The 18,101-nt window shown below is 40.5% G+C and overlaps 1 protein-coding gene across 2 annotated transcripts in view; it reads right to left on the bottom strand.

Annotated features, from left to right (window-relative positions):
- WDHD1 (WD repeat and HMG-box DNA binding protein 1) overlaps window positions 1-18,101 on the bottom strand; it is a 31,158-nt gene that overhangs the window by 8,261 nt on the left and 4,796 nt on the right. For both annotated transcript variants that reach the window (XM_082058940.1, XM_082058941.1), the window contains exons 4-17: window positions 17,282-17,433; window positions 13,824-13,935; window positions 13,238-13,288; window positions 11,852-11,947; window positions 10,494-10,586; window positions 9,504-9,610; window positions 8,239-8,374; window positions 7,880-8,075; window positions 7,507-7,694; window positions 6,725-6,909; window positions 4,344-4,585; window positions 3,717-3,854; window positions 2,897-3,053; window positions 1,153-1,267 (exon numbers count right to left, since the gene is read on the bottom strand). In XM_082058940.1, coding sequence (XP_081915066.1) covers window positions 1,153-1,267; window positions 2,897-3,053; window positions 3,717-3,854; window positions 4,344-4,585; window positions 6,725-6,909; window positions 7,507-7,694; window positions 7,880-8,075; window positions 8,239-8,374; window positions 9,504-9,610; window positions 10,494-10,586; window positions 11,852-11,947; window positions 13,238-13,288; window positions 13,824-13,935; window positions 17,282-17,433 — 1,968 coding nt within the window. The remainder of the gene's footprint in view (window positions 1-1,152; window positions 1,268-2,896; window positions 3,054-3,716; window positions 3,855-4,343; window positions 4,586-6,724; window positions 6,910-7,506; window positions 7,695-7,879; window positions 8,076-8,238; window positions 8,375-9,503; window positions 9,611-10,493; window positions 10,587-11,851; window positions 11,948-13,237; window positions 13,289-13,823; window positions 13,936-17,281; window positions 17,434-18,101) is intronic.

Below are 18,101 nucleotides of genomic sequence, written 5' to 3'. Positions count from 1 at the left end.
GTTAATGCTTACTGGGGAAAAAACTAGCCCGCACTAACTACCACCTCTATACAAACTGATCCAAACAGTCGCCATATATGTTAAATTCCATTTATATTACAGGCTTTCAGTAGGATGAGATCTACATGTTCACCAGGACAGAGGAGTCTAGAAGAAGTTGATTATTTTATCTTCTAACTTCTGTCCCACAGCAAATTGGAAATATTCCAGAATAACTTAGTAATGCAAATAGAAAATGTAACTCTTGTCATTCAGGGAAATATTAGTATGGATTTTAGACCAGGCTAGCTCTCTTACAAAATGATTATAAACTTACTTAGCGGAATAACCTGCTTCTTTACCCACACACAAGTACATATTCCCTCAAGCTAAATTAACAGGTCCTGGTGTTTCCCCTCTATTATTTTAGGGGAGTTTGTGGAAGACATACCCCATCAAATAAAGAACCAGATGAAGGAGAATTCATTAAAAATGACAGTGTGTTTATTATTGAAACTTTTCTTAACTACACTTCTAACAAAGAGAATAAATTTCAAATAGCATTAAACTGTCTAAGGCTGAAGTTAGAATTTTATTAGGTTTGTTTCTATTTTGCACACTAGAGCTGAAATATTTAAACCTATAAAAACCTGAAAAATAAAACCAGATATTTTTCTGCTTTATCAGCCTCTACCTTGAGCCAATAAGTCAAGCCAGAAGGCCTATGTTTTCAGAGTGATTATGTGAATTTGAGAACTTAGTACATCTTTCAAAAAAACACCTTCCAGAAATTTCGTTAGGTCTACAATATTAAAAACCAGGCACGTTCTAGAGCGTCTTGATTTGGAGACCAAAATGTGGTGCTTCCTAGAACACTAAACACTATTGACTTAAATAATTTTTAAAAGAGAGAGGGATACAAAGACTTCCCTGGTCAGAAATCAATTATGTATCAATATAAAGCCACTAGAGCTGATGCAAGGTTATCTTGTATTCTTCTACACCAAACGAGCTACACAAGACGCTGAACCCAAATAACCTCCTCAGCCACTCATCTTACTCAGCGTTCATACCACCCTCTTTCACAGGAGAGATGATTAATAGGACTCTTGTATAATCCCTCCTATGGGGACAGCCGAGACCATCGGCTGGGGACTCGCCACCATTCCATACCTCCATTTGTCCCTTTTCTGTCGTCACTTGACAGTAAGGAAGTTTAAAAGTTAATATTGCTACGGCGGGTCGCGGGAGCGTAGGAGGGAACCGGGCTCCTTTGCAAGGAATACACCTGTGCGAGGGAAACAAAACACAATCCCCATCACCGACAGTCACAATGTGCCGCATCTAAGTCACGTCTCCTAAGAAGCAAGATACTTTAAGAGGATTTGTTCTTTAAAAAGTAGTAATTAAATGACTGACGTAAACGTAGCAATTATAATATTGCATTATAAAGGGTTATTTTGACATTGCGACCAATAAAAGCAAAGCACATGCTGCTCTTGTTCACAGCAAACGTGGCACGTAACAGGCACAGATCCTCGGCTCACACAACACGCGATTTAACGGCTACTGCAAAATGTAAATGCAATTTATTATCACCAGAAACCACTGAACAACTGAAGGCCCCTGGAACAAGAGCAGGAACATCTACTGTTTATTTTGATGAGGGGAAATTAAAAAGAGAGAGAGGGAGGTGAACCAGATAAGCATGTACTAAAAGCGTAGCTTTATTGTTTCATCATATTCAAACTAGTCCTTACTGGTAACAATCACTTAAACAAAATATTGATTGGGGACAAGCTGTATTTCCAACAGCACCGATGCAGCATTGACAAAAATGTCGGGTTTTATAAGCTAGTGTTTCAGACACTAGGAAAAAAATAAAGAACAGGAAGCATTAGTGTTCTGGTTATCTGTGTTAATTAAGGCATCTGGTGTTTCTACAACAACCCTCCCCCCGCTCTTATCTTTAATATGCTGGTGGCTTTGAATAAAATGTTCTTTGTAACTCAGAGAGTAGCACTTTTCTTGGAGCAGAAGGAAAAAAGTCATGACGACAGACTGACAGTTGACTGGCCCATCAATGTGATGTGTCCTGCACATTTTTGGTGAATTTTCTGAAGGCCAAAATTACTTAATGATTTGGACAAGGAAACAGACAATGAATTGACATTTACCAGCGAGAGCAAGCTCTTTCCCTTCACAAATAAACAAATGATCCCAAAGAATGTCACGTAAATTGAAATAAAATGCAGCCTCCCACCAAACTCTACAATTATGCATGACTAGCAAAGTAAAACGGCCTAAATTTTGGTAAACTATTGAGCTGATGGATTCTCTCCTGGTAGGAAAAGGACACAGATCACTGAATAAAGAGGACTAGAAACAAGGCTAAGCAGCTAAATATCCAGGATACACGTTACAATAAAGAGAAATAGAATTATTTAGGCATCGCATGTAGGTATCACCTTTTATAAAGTAATGGCTAACTCTCAGCTAAATATTTGAGTAATTTTACATACAAAATTGTTCTTCAAGGTCACAGTTTAAATATTAATAGAATAACGGTTCTGATTTATCTATGCCTAATGATGCAGATTAGCAGGTTTCTCTAGGAAAACAGTCTTATGAATGTGCCTGCATCAGAGGTGTGTGATTTCTCCACAAAGTGCACACAGCTGTTAGACAAAGCAAAAAGCCACAGTCAGTTACAAGTTATAAAACTCTACTGAGTTTATTCAAAACCCATTTAGTAATGAAATATCCACGCGGAATTCAATTCATGAACCTGATCATTTACTGTGCGTATTTACTGGCCACCTGTTTTAGTAAAAGTTGTTCCCAGTTTCTCATCCCAAGAATTGCTTTGTAAATTAAAAGCAAGACAAACAAAGCATTTCCTCGTGCAATATCTGACCTGAGCTGCTGAGGGTTTTCATGAATGCCAACTACCCAATAATGATCCGATTTTCCTTTGCAATGCTCTCTCGTGTTGCACACCGGAATCCAAGTGTTCCCAAAGCCCCGGTTCAACATCCGCACTGTTCCCTCAGAATCCACGTAACAAGGGGTACCTGTTTGGCACAAATGAAGACAATTGGTCTAACAGGCAACTAATTACTAATTAAGTTGGAACTGGTGGATACTGCTGGGAAATGATGGTTTGCTGATCTCAAGCACCGCGTCCTCTCGCCCAAACTGTACAACCCAGCTGGGAAAGACTAGTTTCCTTAGAAAGATGCGCCACCTTCTGACAGACAACACTACTGCTCGTCAACAGAGAAGCTCAAATTTAAAACACTTTAAGAAGAAATATAATTCAACCTACTTGGGTAGATTCCCAAAGAAAATTAGCTGCTTTACAATTGCTTTTTCTGGTTATCGTAAAAACTCCTCCCAAGCTACCAACTTTTTGAGGGGGAGTTTTGCCCAGATAGTCGAACGTCCCGGTAACGATGTATTAATGCAGTTTGTTTCTTTTTGCTGAGCAGGGCAACCAATCGGGAAAACAAGTTCTGATAACATTCAAGTGTATTCGATTCATAGTGGAAACATATTAAAGATTTCTGATAAATATATCGAAACAATCAAAAACCAGAATTTTGTTTAGCATTGAGGAGATTGAAAAAAGTCCAAGTCCCAAGACTACCAAAAGGGCATTAATTAGCCAAACTCTCCTCCAAAATCCCCTAATAGTGTCAAGATTTCTCAACATCGCTCATGCGGGTATCTCATACCTTCTGCAGAGAATCCGACCCACACCAAGTAGGATTTCTTTGTAAGAGAAAGAGGGTCTCCATGCAAAATTTGCTTTTTCTTTTTTCCCAGCTCCATCAGCTGTACCCCGAGACATTGGTCTCCATCAAAGCCAGTGCCTAGGAAGAAGTTGTTCAATGATTGTGTTAGAAAACAAAACAAATTGTCTTGTCTCTTGGCTAAATTTAAGTTTCGAATCAAGAACTAATTCTAATGCAGGGTTATCCATGAATACCACTGTCAGACAAGCAACTATTTGGCATTTTGGACATACAAAGCACGCATAACAACTGCTTCCTTAATTTCCTATAGTTATTCATTCTGGCATATCTGAAACCCAAGTTTAATCTATTAATGTCACTGGTATAAAATTCTCCCTTTCCCCATCTAGGCATCTCAATATATAATGCAGGCTTTGCTGTCGGATGTCAAAGATCATGGGTTGTGACAGTAAAAGCATCATCAAGAAGAAAAGAAGGATAAAGCATCGTGAAGAAGAGAAGAAAAATTACATGATTATGTACAAATTAACCAGTGTTTGAAGCCAGTAACAGATGAAGACTGAAAATATAACCCCAGTTTGAAAAAAGCAAGAGGGAGAAAACTACCTCTGTGATAAATAACGATCAACTGCTCTCCGTGTCCTGCCATAGACACCACTGGACCCGGGAGGCTGAAGATCTCTTTCTGAACTCCCCCAACTGTGAAGACACGAACCAGCAAGGCACTGGTGGCACAAGCAGCCCAGCCTTGGCCCAGACAAATGGCCTCAATGTCCTCGTCCTTCGGCATGTCTACTGTCCACTCCTTGTTTGCATCCCAGGAGCTGAAGTGAATGCACTGGAGCTTGCTAAAGCAGAGACAAAGAACAAGAGTCAAATATCTCAACACGAAGAAAAAGGCAAAATCTGAAAATAGACTAATACATGACATTTTTATCAGAGACCTGGAATCTGTGATGGTCAGAGAAAGGAACTACAAATTACAAGTGGTCGTTTGCAAAGGTGTTACTCTTATTTTTCAAAAACCGAGAAACAGGCTCTATCTCCAGCACTGTAGATTTGGACCCTCTAAAGCGTGGAAAAGAGACAGTTCTGAGGGGACATTTTTTTAGATGGAAACAGGTTAAGTGTTAGTTATCATTAATAAGACCAGCAGATGCTCGGTACCCCTGAATATCAGCCCTCGTTACAAGTCTGTCACGCTATGCTGTCTTTCAAAGGGAAAAACAAAATAAGAACTTCATTTCTGCCACTTTAATAATTAAAAACTGCCCATGACCAATTCACAGACACCGCAGCTTTTGGTAGATTACCCACTCCCATTGAGAAAAAAAATAAATGGAAATTTTCAGAGTCAGACAACCAATATACACTAATAATATTTTTAAAGGTAAAGAGTGATTTTCAGCTTATCAAAATGCTCTGTGTGTGAAGAGAAGAAGAAAGTTATTTCTTCAAGATATTTCCACAGAAAGTAGCAATAAAATATTGTTGCTATTGTTCTTAAATGTAAGAACAGAGTCTGGCAGGCCCAGCTGCCTAATCTTTCTATGGTTTTAATAAACTTGTTTTCTTCACACCTATTATTCTTTTGGTATCTCCAAGAAAGTCTCCTTAGCGACAGTGTGAAAGGAAACAGCACAGCCCTTAAGATTTATCTTTGATCTGAGCAGACTGAAAAACTATTGTCCATGTTTACAATTTCCTTTGAGCCAGCAATGCATGACGTTTCCAGGATATATTTGAAAAAGGGACTAAAAAAATCCTCAGGAAACAAAATCCATCTTTCGGTATTCTTGAAGTCTTCAAGTGGGTGGGTGTGAAAATCCTCCTCGAAAGTGGCCCCATAAATAAAAAGCACAATCAAAAGCCAAAAATCTCCCAAAAAAAAGTGATAGAAGCTGAATTTAAAATTTGAAACAAGCCAAGAGTAATTCACAGAATCAGAGAATCACAAAACATCAGGGATTGGAAGGAACCTCGAATGCTCATCCAGTGCAATCCCCCCATGGAGCAGGAACACCCAGATGAGGTTACACAGGAAGGTGTCCAGGCGGGTTGGAATGTCTGCACAGAAGGAGACTCCACAACCTCCCTGGGCAGCCTGGGCCAGGCTCTGCCACCCTCACCAGGAACAAGTTTCTTCTCAAATTTAAGTGGAACCTCCTGTGTTCCAGTTTGTACCCATTGCCCCTTGTCCTATCATTGGTTGTCACCGAGAAGAGCCTGGCTCCATCCTCCTGACACTCACCCTTTACATATTTATAAACATTAATGAGTCCCCCCTCAGTGTCCTCTTGTCCAGCTCCAGAGCCCCAGCTCCCTCAGCCTTTCCTCACACGGGAGATGCTCCACTCCCTGCAGCATCTTGGTGGCTGCGCTGGACTCTCTCCAGCAGTTCCCTGTCCTGCTGGAACTGAGGGGCCACAACTGGACACAAGATTCCAGGTGTGGTCTCCCCAGGGCAGAGTAGAGGGGCAGGAGAACCTCTCTGACCTACTGACCACCCCCTTTTAATCCACCCCAGGTACCATTGGCCTTCCTGGCCACAAGGGCCCAGTGCTGGCTCATGGTCACCCTGCTGTCCCCAGGACCCCCAGGTCCCTTTCCCCTACACTGCTCTCTAATAGGTCGTTCCCCAACTTATACTGGAAGCTGGGGTTGTTCCTGCCCAGATACAAGACTCTACACTTGCCCTTGTTACATTTCATTAAATTTTTCCCCGGCCAACTCTCCAGCCTGTCCAGGTCTCTGGATGGCAGCACAGCCTCTGGTGTGTCAGCCACTCCTCCCAGCTTGGTGCCATCAGCAGAGTTGCTGATAGTACACTCTATTCCCTCATCCAAATAATTGATGATTATACTGAATAATACCAGCTCCAGTACTGATCCTTGAGGCGCTCCACTAGATACAGGCCTCCAACTGGACTCTGCCCCATTGACCACAATTCCATCCTCCAGGTTTTGCACGGCAAGGCCATGACGTACCTGGCGAGTTCCTCTGTGCTCTCACAGGCCAGTAAAACAGCTTCAGTGGAGAGATCAGCCATCGTGTGGTTCAGGGAGTTCGGCAGGTGCGTTGCATGATGCACGGAGGTGTCGTGAAATTCGATATCTATAGCATTGTCTTGCTCATCGTTGTAACAGCGAATGATGCCGACGGAATTCCAGACCTATTGAAAAGAACGTGTGTCCCCCAAAAAAAACAAGTCAAGGATACTGCCCTAAAGCAGCCTGCTAGATATTTGTCATCTGAAACAACAGTAGGAGGCCACAGGAAGACTGAAGACTTGTGTAGTCAGGACTCAGTTTCTAAAACAGCTGAATTAGGCAGAAACTAGTGTGATGCTCATTGCTCAGCCGGCTTTCTCCTTACAAAATTGTGAAGAACTTGCATTTCGAATGAAACAGTGGGTGACTAACATAAAAGTCTTAATTGCACAAAAATACCCACAAGTTCTGGCTAAAAAAGGATTTTTAAAGATGTGCTAGAATTCCAGGGCACAGGTACAAACTGTATCGCTTTGACTTCAAGTCAAGTAGTTATTTCTACATCAAAAGCAACTGAAATGCAAAGCATAACACTATGCAGCCTTCACATTAACACAAAGCTGGTTTCTACTATTAAGCTTCACACTGTGAAGTATTTAAAAAACAAAAAAAAGTCAAAAATCTTGGAAAATATTAGATTAAGACACAGCAAGAACTGGGTGATATTGAATATTAACAGAGCAACTAGATCTACGTAACCCACACAGAGTGAGATTTACCATGAACCGATGCATGAGATGCGCAGGAGTGGAGCCCGACTGGAACGGCTTTTGCTTGGGGGTTGGCATTGGCCCATCGTAGAATGGCTGTTGTGTAGATGACAGTGGCAAAGCTGGAAAGCCACCAGTCTGGTCATCATCACCGTCTTCTTTTTCAAGATTCAGATTAGCTTTTATCATCCCAATATCTGGAAGTTTAAAAAAAAAATAAATTACATCTTACAATATTATTATGATAGAATATACGTAATAAAATTTAAAACAGTCAAGATTTCTCTGGGAAACTAAAGCAGAATATAACTGAGCAGAGGATGCCAAGAGATCATCCCAATAACAGCACAAAAGAGCTCTGGGAAATGAGTTCACTCTGTACCTAGTGAGTTGTCATCATCATCAATTACTGCCCGTCTCAGATGGCCCGAAGTTGGCCTAAGGTCATCATCATCACCATCATCTTCATCAGCTCCAGCCTTTGGGGAAGACTGTGGTTCAACCATATCTCCATTTAAATAGTCATCGTCGTCTCCATCAAAGAGATCATTGTAATCTTTTGTCACTGTACTGGCCACCTAAAACCAGGTTAACAATTAACATAAAACTTCTTTTGAACATGGAATTCAAGGGGTGAATCAACACGCAAGAGAGAACTTCCAACGCTAAATATGGAACATCCAGTATAATTTGGTAACATGAATAAATATGTTAATTTAAGAAATAATTGCTACTCATCACCTTGTCATTTGGTTTCTTTCCGTCACCGACGTTTTCCAATAAGCCCAGATTTCCTTCAGTGTCCGTATAAGCAATTTGCCTGTGTTTGGGGTGCCATGCCAGGCCACAAACGGTGTAATTTTTCTCATGCTTCATTCTAAAAAGAATATAAAAATAATGGATTTTTAGTAAGCTTCTCAGTGCAGAAATTTCCACAAGAGTTATTGTAAAAAATAGTAACATTTACTACCGTTAGAAAGTGACGTTACACATAATAATTAATAGGTTACCTTTAGCATAAACAGTTACCATAAAAAAAATACAGCAGGTCTTCCTTTTCTATGAAGGAAATCATTTAAGCTTAAAAAGTCAAATACAGTCATATTCTTAAAACAACAGCTTTCTGATACACGTGGAAAAGACAAAGCAATTCCCCAGCAGTCATACATTCCAGAACCAGTTATTAACAAACCATTCAGCTGTGTCTCTTGTACCAAACTGATGAGTTAATCCTCTACAATTCCCACCCTTTATTCTCACAAAAAATCCTCCCAATAATTATTTACATAATCTGTCTTTAATTCTTAACACAGGCACTACAGTAACAATCATGTTTCTTACCCCAAATATTCAGACAGATAAATCACCTTTTCTACCTCACTTAATCATACCTTTTCCCCCTTTTTTTAAAAGAAAGATGCTTTATCTAACCAAGAGAAGTTGCAATTTGTCAGTTTGTCCTTTCTTGCCTACAAGTGAGGATGGTTGACTGATTTATCTGTGTTTCCCTCTCCCTTTAGAAAATACATCTTACTGCCAATGATCCTGCAGCTTTGGACATGAGGAGATTTGTTTCCATCACAACTATCCTTTAAGCAACTATTAAAAATTAATACAAGATAGAATGTTTTTGGTTGGAAAAGACCCTCAAGGTCATGGAGTCCAACACAGAAAACTAGACCATGGAATGTGAACAAAATCCACATACATTCTTAAAATTAGAATAGGGAAGGGACATGTAATGTTTCCAGACCCTTCTAGCTGTGCAGAAATGTGAACAGCATAGCACAAGAATCGGGACGTATTTCTGTGGACACTGGACGTGGTGGGGGAAGGCAAAACAACATCACATTTCTTCTACCTCCCGTGGAAGCTGCTTCCTTGTAGAACATGGAAATGACATGCAAACAATAAGTTTTAAAGAAAAGATAACAAAATTCTATTTCAGGAAAAAAAAAAAAAACACAAAACACATACTTAGGAATTTATGGAACAACACTGAATACCTCTCTATGCACTCCTGGGTTTCCACATTCCACACCACGATATTCCCACCCACGCTTCCAGCTGCCAGGTACTGCCCACAAGGAGACCAGGCCACAACGTTCAAGGGCTAAGGAAAAAAAGAAAAAATAGAAAAAAAGAAATATATTACCGATCCACAATTCTGGAGCTTAAAACAGATATTCTGGAATAAAAAATAATAAAAATAATGACCTTTAGCAAATCATATCCAGTCTCCTGTACTAGAGCTGGCTTCAGGTAGCTCCCTGCAAGACCTATTCTTTACACATAGCATACTTCTTTTGTTTTGTTTTGTTCCAAGAATATCCATCTTCTGTCATTAAATGTTGCCATGAGGTCAAAGAAGACCTGGTTCTAGACATGGAGACAGAAGCATAGTCTATTTTGCAAATTCAGCGCTAATCAGACCTTTATTTATTTTGAACTTAATGCTGTTCCATAAATTAAAATACAAGTCGGTGTGTTCTGTATCTTAACAACAATAGGAAAATGATCCTCTTTGACCCAAAGGCTTCCAGTATATAACGAGGTTAAAAGAAATAAGATGGCACAGTTAGGGCCACCGTGTAGCTAAATTTCAGCTTAATAAAATATAAAATGCACAACTGATATCTCTGTTCTGTACAGAAATAATGCACTCGACATTTTCCCTAAAAAGCTCTGTGTTTAGAGCTATTTGTGAAAACAGATGTTGTTCAGCTGCATTTCGTGACTCACCACAAGACCTTACAGATCTAGTGGGTCACTACAAATGAAAGAGGGAAACCAGAGCCACAGAAAGACGTTTGATGCTCATCTAGTATCTCTTGCCTTGTTTTCCAACATAAAGGAACAGGATCAGAAATCAAACAGAAAATGTGAGCAATCATTACGAAGAAGGGAAGGAAAAAAAGACTGTCCAGAAGACAATTTCTAGCAGAATAATATTTAAATTATGGAAGATTTAGCAAGCCCCTGGCTTATGTACCTACCTGTGTGATGAATGGGTCTGATAGATCCAGTTTGCTGTCCCAGGTTTCTCTTCTGTACAGTTTAACAACTTTGTCTACAGGAATCGCCAGCAACTGTTCCAAGGCAACAAGAATCAGGCCATTTAGACTGTGTTACCTCTCAAACAGAACATTCAAATAACACATCTCTGTCGTTCCCAAGTATTCCGGTTGTGACTGCCCCAGTACTTAACAGTTCTCTAGCACCCCAGCAATGCCAACAAAGTAAAGAAAGCTGAAATAACTGGAATTACAGGGTTCTTTAATGCTTTCCACATGCAACACAGCAAAGCATGCCTGGTTTTATTTTAGTCTTCGTTTCTTTCTGGCAGGGAACTGAAGATGATGACAGCTGTACCATAAGGTTAAAAGTTCTTATTTATAAAACAGCTAACACATATAAATACTCCTCAATGCTCTGAGCACAAGGCTTATGTTCTCCTTTTCCCTCCTTCCCCAAATATTTTTGGATCCGATTACAATTTCTCAATAAATCTTATTTGAATAGCTGATTCCTGAAATACCTCATTTCATCTTTCACAAAACTACATGAATGTTACAGCCTGTGGGGTTTTTTTTAGGATTTGGCTTTTTAAAAGACTTCTAATAATTTGCTCTGTAAGAGAAGCAAGACAACTACTTACATTTCAAATATGTGTGTGAATGATTAGTCTAAAAATTAGAAGTATTTGTTTTTATGCAATATGGATATTGAAATTATTTGTACTGAAGCTGACATTTGCTCCAGAGACCTCCACACAGCTCCCCAACCCATTCTGATCGCTAATCCATAGGTACTATGCAGTGCGTACACAACACACTACACCTGTAGTATGTGGCAGCACCACCTCGAGTCACAACAGAAGCAGCTTCATTCTTCAGGTGAAAAGAAACAGCAAAAAGATGGAAATATTTACAGAACAAGGAGGAAATATTTACAGAAGAAGGAAATATTTACAGTATAAGAAGGAAACATTTACAGAATAAGAATACTGAATACTGACAGAGCAAAATATATTTGAAGTGGAGAAAGACTGAACTCGTTTGGTGCCTTTTTGTGAGCAATTTGATTACTTCCCTCATGTACTATGTTCCTTCGTATTCAGGACTGTTCACCATGGGTTTGGGCTGACAGCTGCGCTACTGCCAGGCACAGGCTGGAGCTTCAACAAGTCACCATTGTCAGCTCTTTATTCTTCCTAAAAGTGAACCTTTTAGGGGTGCCTAATATTTTCCTTAGTCCCAGGAGGTGCCATTTGGGCTTGCCCAGATCGAATTCTACTGTTGGAATCCCAAAGAGAAAAGAACAATTAAGATGTTGCTCAAATAACGTCACTTACCTTCCCGCTGCCAGGTTGCCAGCCAAGCCTGCAGATTGATTTCGCATTTATCACGTCGTTACATTTCTGCAGCAGCGGCCAGCTCGTTGTGCATGTCTGAAAACAAAACATTAACAAATGAGTTTTCTAGCTCTGTGAACAATCTACTGCGTAGTACAAATTCTTAAAGGAAAAGTGTGGGAAAAAAATGAAAAGGAAAAAAAGAGATGCCATTTTTGGTAATGAAATAATCTCTTTCATTCAAATACAATGGTACATACTACCTTAAAAGAAAAAAATAATCTTGCCAATATAGACCTGAAAATATTTTAATGACAATACAACTACTTGTAACAGAAATAAGATCACAGAAGTGTTTTTAATCAAGTACAGAAGAAACAAGCTCACATATTTTTAGATTACAGAGAAATGTAACCAAATGCACTTACGCACTTGTCAAACTCAGCAGCGAGGTGACAAACAGCAGCTTGAATCTCACCACAGCAGTTTAAAGAATGAATGGCTATATTTTAAATTACGGCACAGATAAATAAATTATACTGCCACAGTCCCAGGACACTGTTACTCTAATTGCCCCAAAAGACACCCACTGTCAGTTTGGAACATGAGATTTCACATTAGAAATACACTTTTGTTTTAAAACATAGCAATCCACAAGTGTGGGTGTACATTTTCAACTGTGCTTACAGGAATAATTCCATGTGGGTTCTTATTCCAGTCAACGGCATTTAATAAAAATAATCCCACATCCATACATAGAATTGCCTTGTGAAAGGGTTCACCTGAACCGCCTTGTCAAGGTCCTCAGAGTGTAAGGCCAGAGACAACTGGCTCGTTAAATCCGATTTCTTTAATGCCCTGATCTGTTGCAGCCAAATATTGCCAAGCTGAGCCCAACGGTTGTATTTTTAATAAATGGTGTTCTTCAAACTGTGATTTACATCCTCCTCCTGAGAAATTTTTGTGAAGTTTGTTTAAAAAAAAGTGGACTAGCAAGCCCTTTGTCAATAGCTTTAAACTCCCTACAACGTGGGCTCATCTCTACAAATAAAAAGGTTGGAATGCACTGAACTGGGCACAGATCACTTACAAAAGAAATACTGTGTAGAATTTGAAAGCATCATTCCACCTTCACCAGCCAGCCTACAATCCTGAAAATTATTCATTACTTCGTAGGAAGCTTGGTAAAAATAAATAGAAACAAAATATACCTAGATAGTAGTTTATTAGAATAAAAATCCTTCCTTAACCCTGAAAGCAATGAGCTGAAATAAGGAACCTGATGCCATTTGCTATTTTACTCGGAAGTGTTATTTCTGAATGTGCTGAGTATAAAACACACAATGCTGGCCAGTGAGGAGAGACGAATGGACGAAGGTCTTTTACCTGATCTGCGATTTTCCACACTCTGACAGAACCATCACAGCTCGCCGATGCCTATGGAAGAGATTTTTGTAAACAGATTAATAATTAAAGACAGAGAGAAATTAATGCTACAAAATTGAAAAAATCCCTATAACTGATGCTAGGCATATAACACATACACAGTTTTAAAAAGAAAGCCTCCTCGCTTAAACCATTTTAATACTTAAAACTTTCTGTCATCTTGATAATTGTACCCGACTCCAAGCTACTGTAATTACAAACCCTCAAACTTCAAGTGAACTGCTTATTCGCAAAAGAGGCTCAAAATTAATATTAAGTTTCTTTAGTGAGCCATCTTTTCCCCTCGAAAATCAAATCACCATTAGATTCCAGAAGAACATAGACAATAATTGAGTAGTAAAGCAAAGACTGAGTTCTCCTGGGAGGCAACAAGTTGTCACACACTCCATTGTCAGTAAGGTCAGCTGAAATGAAACACTTCCACATGCCCAGTCACTGTGGGTTTTTTCGTAAAATGTATATATTTATTTTCTTTCACAAGGAAAAGGAGATTCAAAGTAGACAGCAAAGAAGAAAGTGTTTTTACCAGGTAAACATCCCTGGGGTCAAAAGACAGGCTTAAAACAGGAGCATCGTGTCCTCGGAATGTTTTCTGCTTGCTGCTATCAGCCACCTCCACAACTTTGACCATAAAGTCACTGTAGATCACAAGAACACAGACAGAAGAATATTAACATTGATATTAACAATGACAAATTATGTGGTTTTGGCAATAAAAATTAGGCATTAACTATCTTTTGGGTAAGTATGGATCTCAACACCATATGATCTAAGGGAAAATTAGAATCTTGAGACTTACTACAATAGGAGCAAGGCCAGACTATCTTTATCAGAAAACAGCTTTTGTTCCTCTCAAACATACGTAAAATACGGTTGCTCTTTGAAGACGATATTATGTACACACAGACCATATAGCTGTTCAATATAATATTCTATATGACCTAATGAAAACCTCTGCTTAGATACCAGAGAACTGACTTAACAAGAACTATCTGTTGAATAGGACCAATATTCACTACTGTAATTATCTGGTCACATGGTTTTTAAAAATGGACAGAGCATGCAGTTTATTTCTTGACGTTTTTAACAGGATTTTTAAGACCAGTTAATGTACAGAATCACAGAATCCCGGAATGTCAGGGGTTGGAAGGGCCCTGGAAAGCTCATCCAGTGCAATCCCCCCATGGAGCAGGAACACCCAGATGAGGTTACACAGGAAGGTGTCCAGGCGGGTTGGAATGTCTGCACAGAAGGAGACTCCACAACCTCCCTGGGCAGCCTGGGCCAGGCTCTGCCACCCTCACCACGAAGAAGTTTCTTCTCAAATTTAAGTGGAAACTTTTGTGTTCCAGTTTGAACCCATTACCCCTTGTCCTACCATTGGTTGTCACCAAGAAGAGCCTGGCTCCATCCTCCTGACACTCACCCTTTATATATCTGTAAACATTAATAAGGTCACCCCTCAGACTCCTCTTCTCCAAGCTAAAGAGCCCCAGCTCCCTCAGCCTTTCCTCATAAGGGAGATGCTCCACTCCCTTAATCATCTTTGTTGCTCCACGCTGGACTCTCAATATACATGAACAGATTTTTTTTTTACAAGTTTATTCCCTCCTCCAAAATCACAGGTATTACTGCAGTTTAAATAAAAATATTAACACTAACTTCTAAGCCAAAGAGCTCCTGTGATAATCTTTCAGTCCCACTCCCTCTCATACTTCGCTGCAACAATCTCAAAGAGAAATTTAATTTTAGGATCTAATTCTATAGGGTTGACTATTACTTTAACTATATTCCAAAAACACCACACCTCAGTTTTGCCAGCCATCTAATGCTAAGCAAACACTCATAAAAGGAAGTCTATAAGCTATATTGAGACAACTCAAATGATGTCAGCCCTCTTAAACAACGCAAAACAACTTTAAAGAAAAAAAAAACAACGAGCAATAGGATATTTTTTGCTTATTTGAGAAGCCATACAACTGTTTTTCTAATAGTTCATGTGAACTTGGGCAGCCAGGTGGGTGTTAAACTTCTACAAAATTGAAATGTACAGGCATCATGTAAAAAATGGAGAAATCTGGGACAACTAAAAGCAATTCTTCTTAACTGCATTCCTTCATTTCGGTGCTGTCACCTTTTCCTTCAGTATGTTCCAGAAGGCTCCACCAACGGGTGGCCTCACACTCTTACGAGCTCTTTTTCCTAACGTGAAGGCTCCGGTCAGGCTGCAGAAACACTGCGGTTTTGCAAAAGTTTTGGAAACAGAAAAGCCTCTGCTGTCTGCCTAATCTCTCTAATCAAAGTCAGATCCCGGGGCAGAGCTGTTCCCTCACAAACAAGCACTGGCCAAGGGCCCAAACTCCCGATCGCTGTCAGATTCAGCGATTAGAGCGGTTGTTGCCCCCAGCTGTCCAGCCTCCCAGTTTTGGTGGAACTGGTGCATCTGCTCCACAGCTGCTGGAGTTCACAGTCCAGTGTATCCATCCCAATTGTTTGCTAGTTCAGAGGAGCCAGGGAGCAGATGCAACGCTCTGCCGTGGCTGCTGCAGGGAGAGGGAAGCCAACAGCCTGGGTTCGCTACAGCTGCCCAATTAAATTCCAATTAAAAATCACCTGAGCCTTAAATAAATGAAAAAAAAGAAATCGCCTGCTGGCTATTTTGCCGTCTCTGTTAATGGAATAAAGTATATTATGTAAAAGCAAACATGATGCCCTGCAAAATTAACTGAACTACGTATTTAATTCCCCTCAGGTGAGCCTTGTCACTGTCATCTGTTACCATTTCACAGAATCCCAGAATGTCAGGGATTGGAAGGGACCTGGAAAGCTCATCCAGTGCAATCCCCCATGGAGCAGGAACACCCAGATGAGGTTACACAGGAAGGTGTCCAGGCGGGTTGGAATGTCTGCACAGAAGGAGACTCCACAACCTCCCTGGGCAGCCTGGGCCAGGCTCTGCCACCCTCACCATGAACAAGTTTCTTCTCACATTTAACTGGAACCTCCTGTGTTCCAGTTTGTACCCATTGCCCCTTGTCCTGTCACTGGTTGTCACTGAGAAGAGCCTGGCTCCATCCTCCTGACACTCCCCCTTTCCATCTTGATCCCCAGGAATGAGTCCCCCCTCAGTCTCCTCTTGTCCAGCTCCAGAGCCCCAGCTCCCTCAGCCTTTCCTCACACGGGAGATGCTCCACTCCCTTCAGCATCTTGGTGGCTGCGCTGGACTCTCTCCAGCAGTTCCCTGTCCTGCTGGAACTGAGGGGCCACAACTGGACACAATATTCCAGGTGTGGTCTCCCCAGGGCAGAGTAGAGGGGCAGGAGAACCTCTCTGACCTACTGACCACCGCCCTTCTAATTCACCCCAGGTACCATTGGCCTTCCTGGCCACAAGGGCCCAGTGCTGGCTCATGGTCACCCTGCTGTCCCCCAGGACCCCCAGTTCCCTTTCCCCTACACTGCTCTCCAACAGGTCGTTCCCCAACTTATACTGGAAGCTGGGGTTGTTCCTGCCCAGATGTAAGACTCTACACTTGCCATTTGGCAGAACGGTGACGATATTTATGCCAGAGAATGACTCAAAGCTCTCACGCAAGCCAGAACCTGTCTCACTTTTGCACGTGTATTTACATCTGCAGCACCAGGAACAATCTTCAGCACACAGGAACAAAATCCTTGATGCTGCAATACAATCCACATGGGCAAACACACTTATACATTATAAGACTAAAAGCTGAAAACACTCAGATCTCCTAAAGAAAAGGAATTATTTCACAATACCAGATTTCCATTCAAAATTGTTTGGTGGATCAAGTATCTCTCAAGTATCTCTCCTAAAGTCTTTTTCATTCCTTTCTTCCCCTCCACCCCCCAAAGGCATTTTGCAAAACTTTAAACCCTCAGACGTGCGTGTATTCAGGATCTCATTGGTAAAAATCAGCATGAGACAAAGATTTTGGACGACAGCAACACTTCTCCTAATTACCTGGACCCAGCAGCAATTTTGGTACCATCGCTGTTGAAGATGACGTGGTTTGCATTCGTGGTGAAACGGGTCAGGATGCCATCTGGAGCTCCTTCAGGGAACGTGTGTATCTGCACAGTGTTGTTCGATACTGCTGTGATCAGTCTTCCGTTCTAGAAACAAAATCCATCATGAAATTTGTTAGTTAAAACACATTGATGCCCATGGAATCAAAAAAAATTGCTTTGATGTGCCTAATTTCAGGGCAGATTAACTTTAGTAGTTCCAAAAGAGGTCTGACAGTAGGAGCAGCAGGGGAAATATTCCTTAAAACAAATACAGAAAAGTAGAGTAATTTTAATGCTTTATCATTTTAACTAAACTATTAAAAACTAGAAAAAATATTCCCTTACTTCCAGTCCTGTAGAAACACACTGCTGGATTTAATACCAAAACTCCAGTTGCTTCAGTTGACTTAAAATTCATTGCGCCAACTATATGGCAATTTACCGCAACAAGACCTTCCCGACCGGTATCTTTACTAAAATAATGAGTACTCAAAGTCCTACTGAAGTTCAAAGAGAACTATCCAACTTTCTTCTACACAAACAAGAAAGCTCTTAGAGCAGGAAGAACCTTGCATCCTATTTCGATTAATCTGCTGCAGGATCAGGAGAGGGCACCCTCAGCCCGAACTTCTCTCTTAAATGCCACGATGGAAAGATGAGAAGTTCATGAACTGCAGCTTAGTTTTCAGAAAACAAGAGGCAGATGTTTAATAACAATGAATCCAGATTAAAAGAAGTGCAAAACAAAAGAAAGAATTACCCTATGCTTGGAA

Source organism: Streptopelia decaocto, assembly GCF_964273445.1.
Source record: "Streptopelia decaocto genome assembly, chromosome: 7".
NCBI lineage: Eukaryota > Metazoa > Chordata > Aves > Columbiformes > Columbidae > Streptopelia > Streptopelia decaocto.
This window is presented reverse-complemented; position numbering and strand designations above follow the sequence as displayed.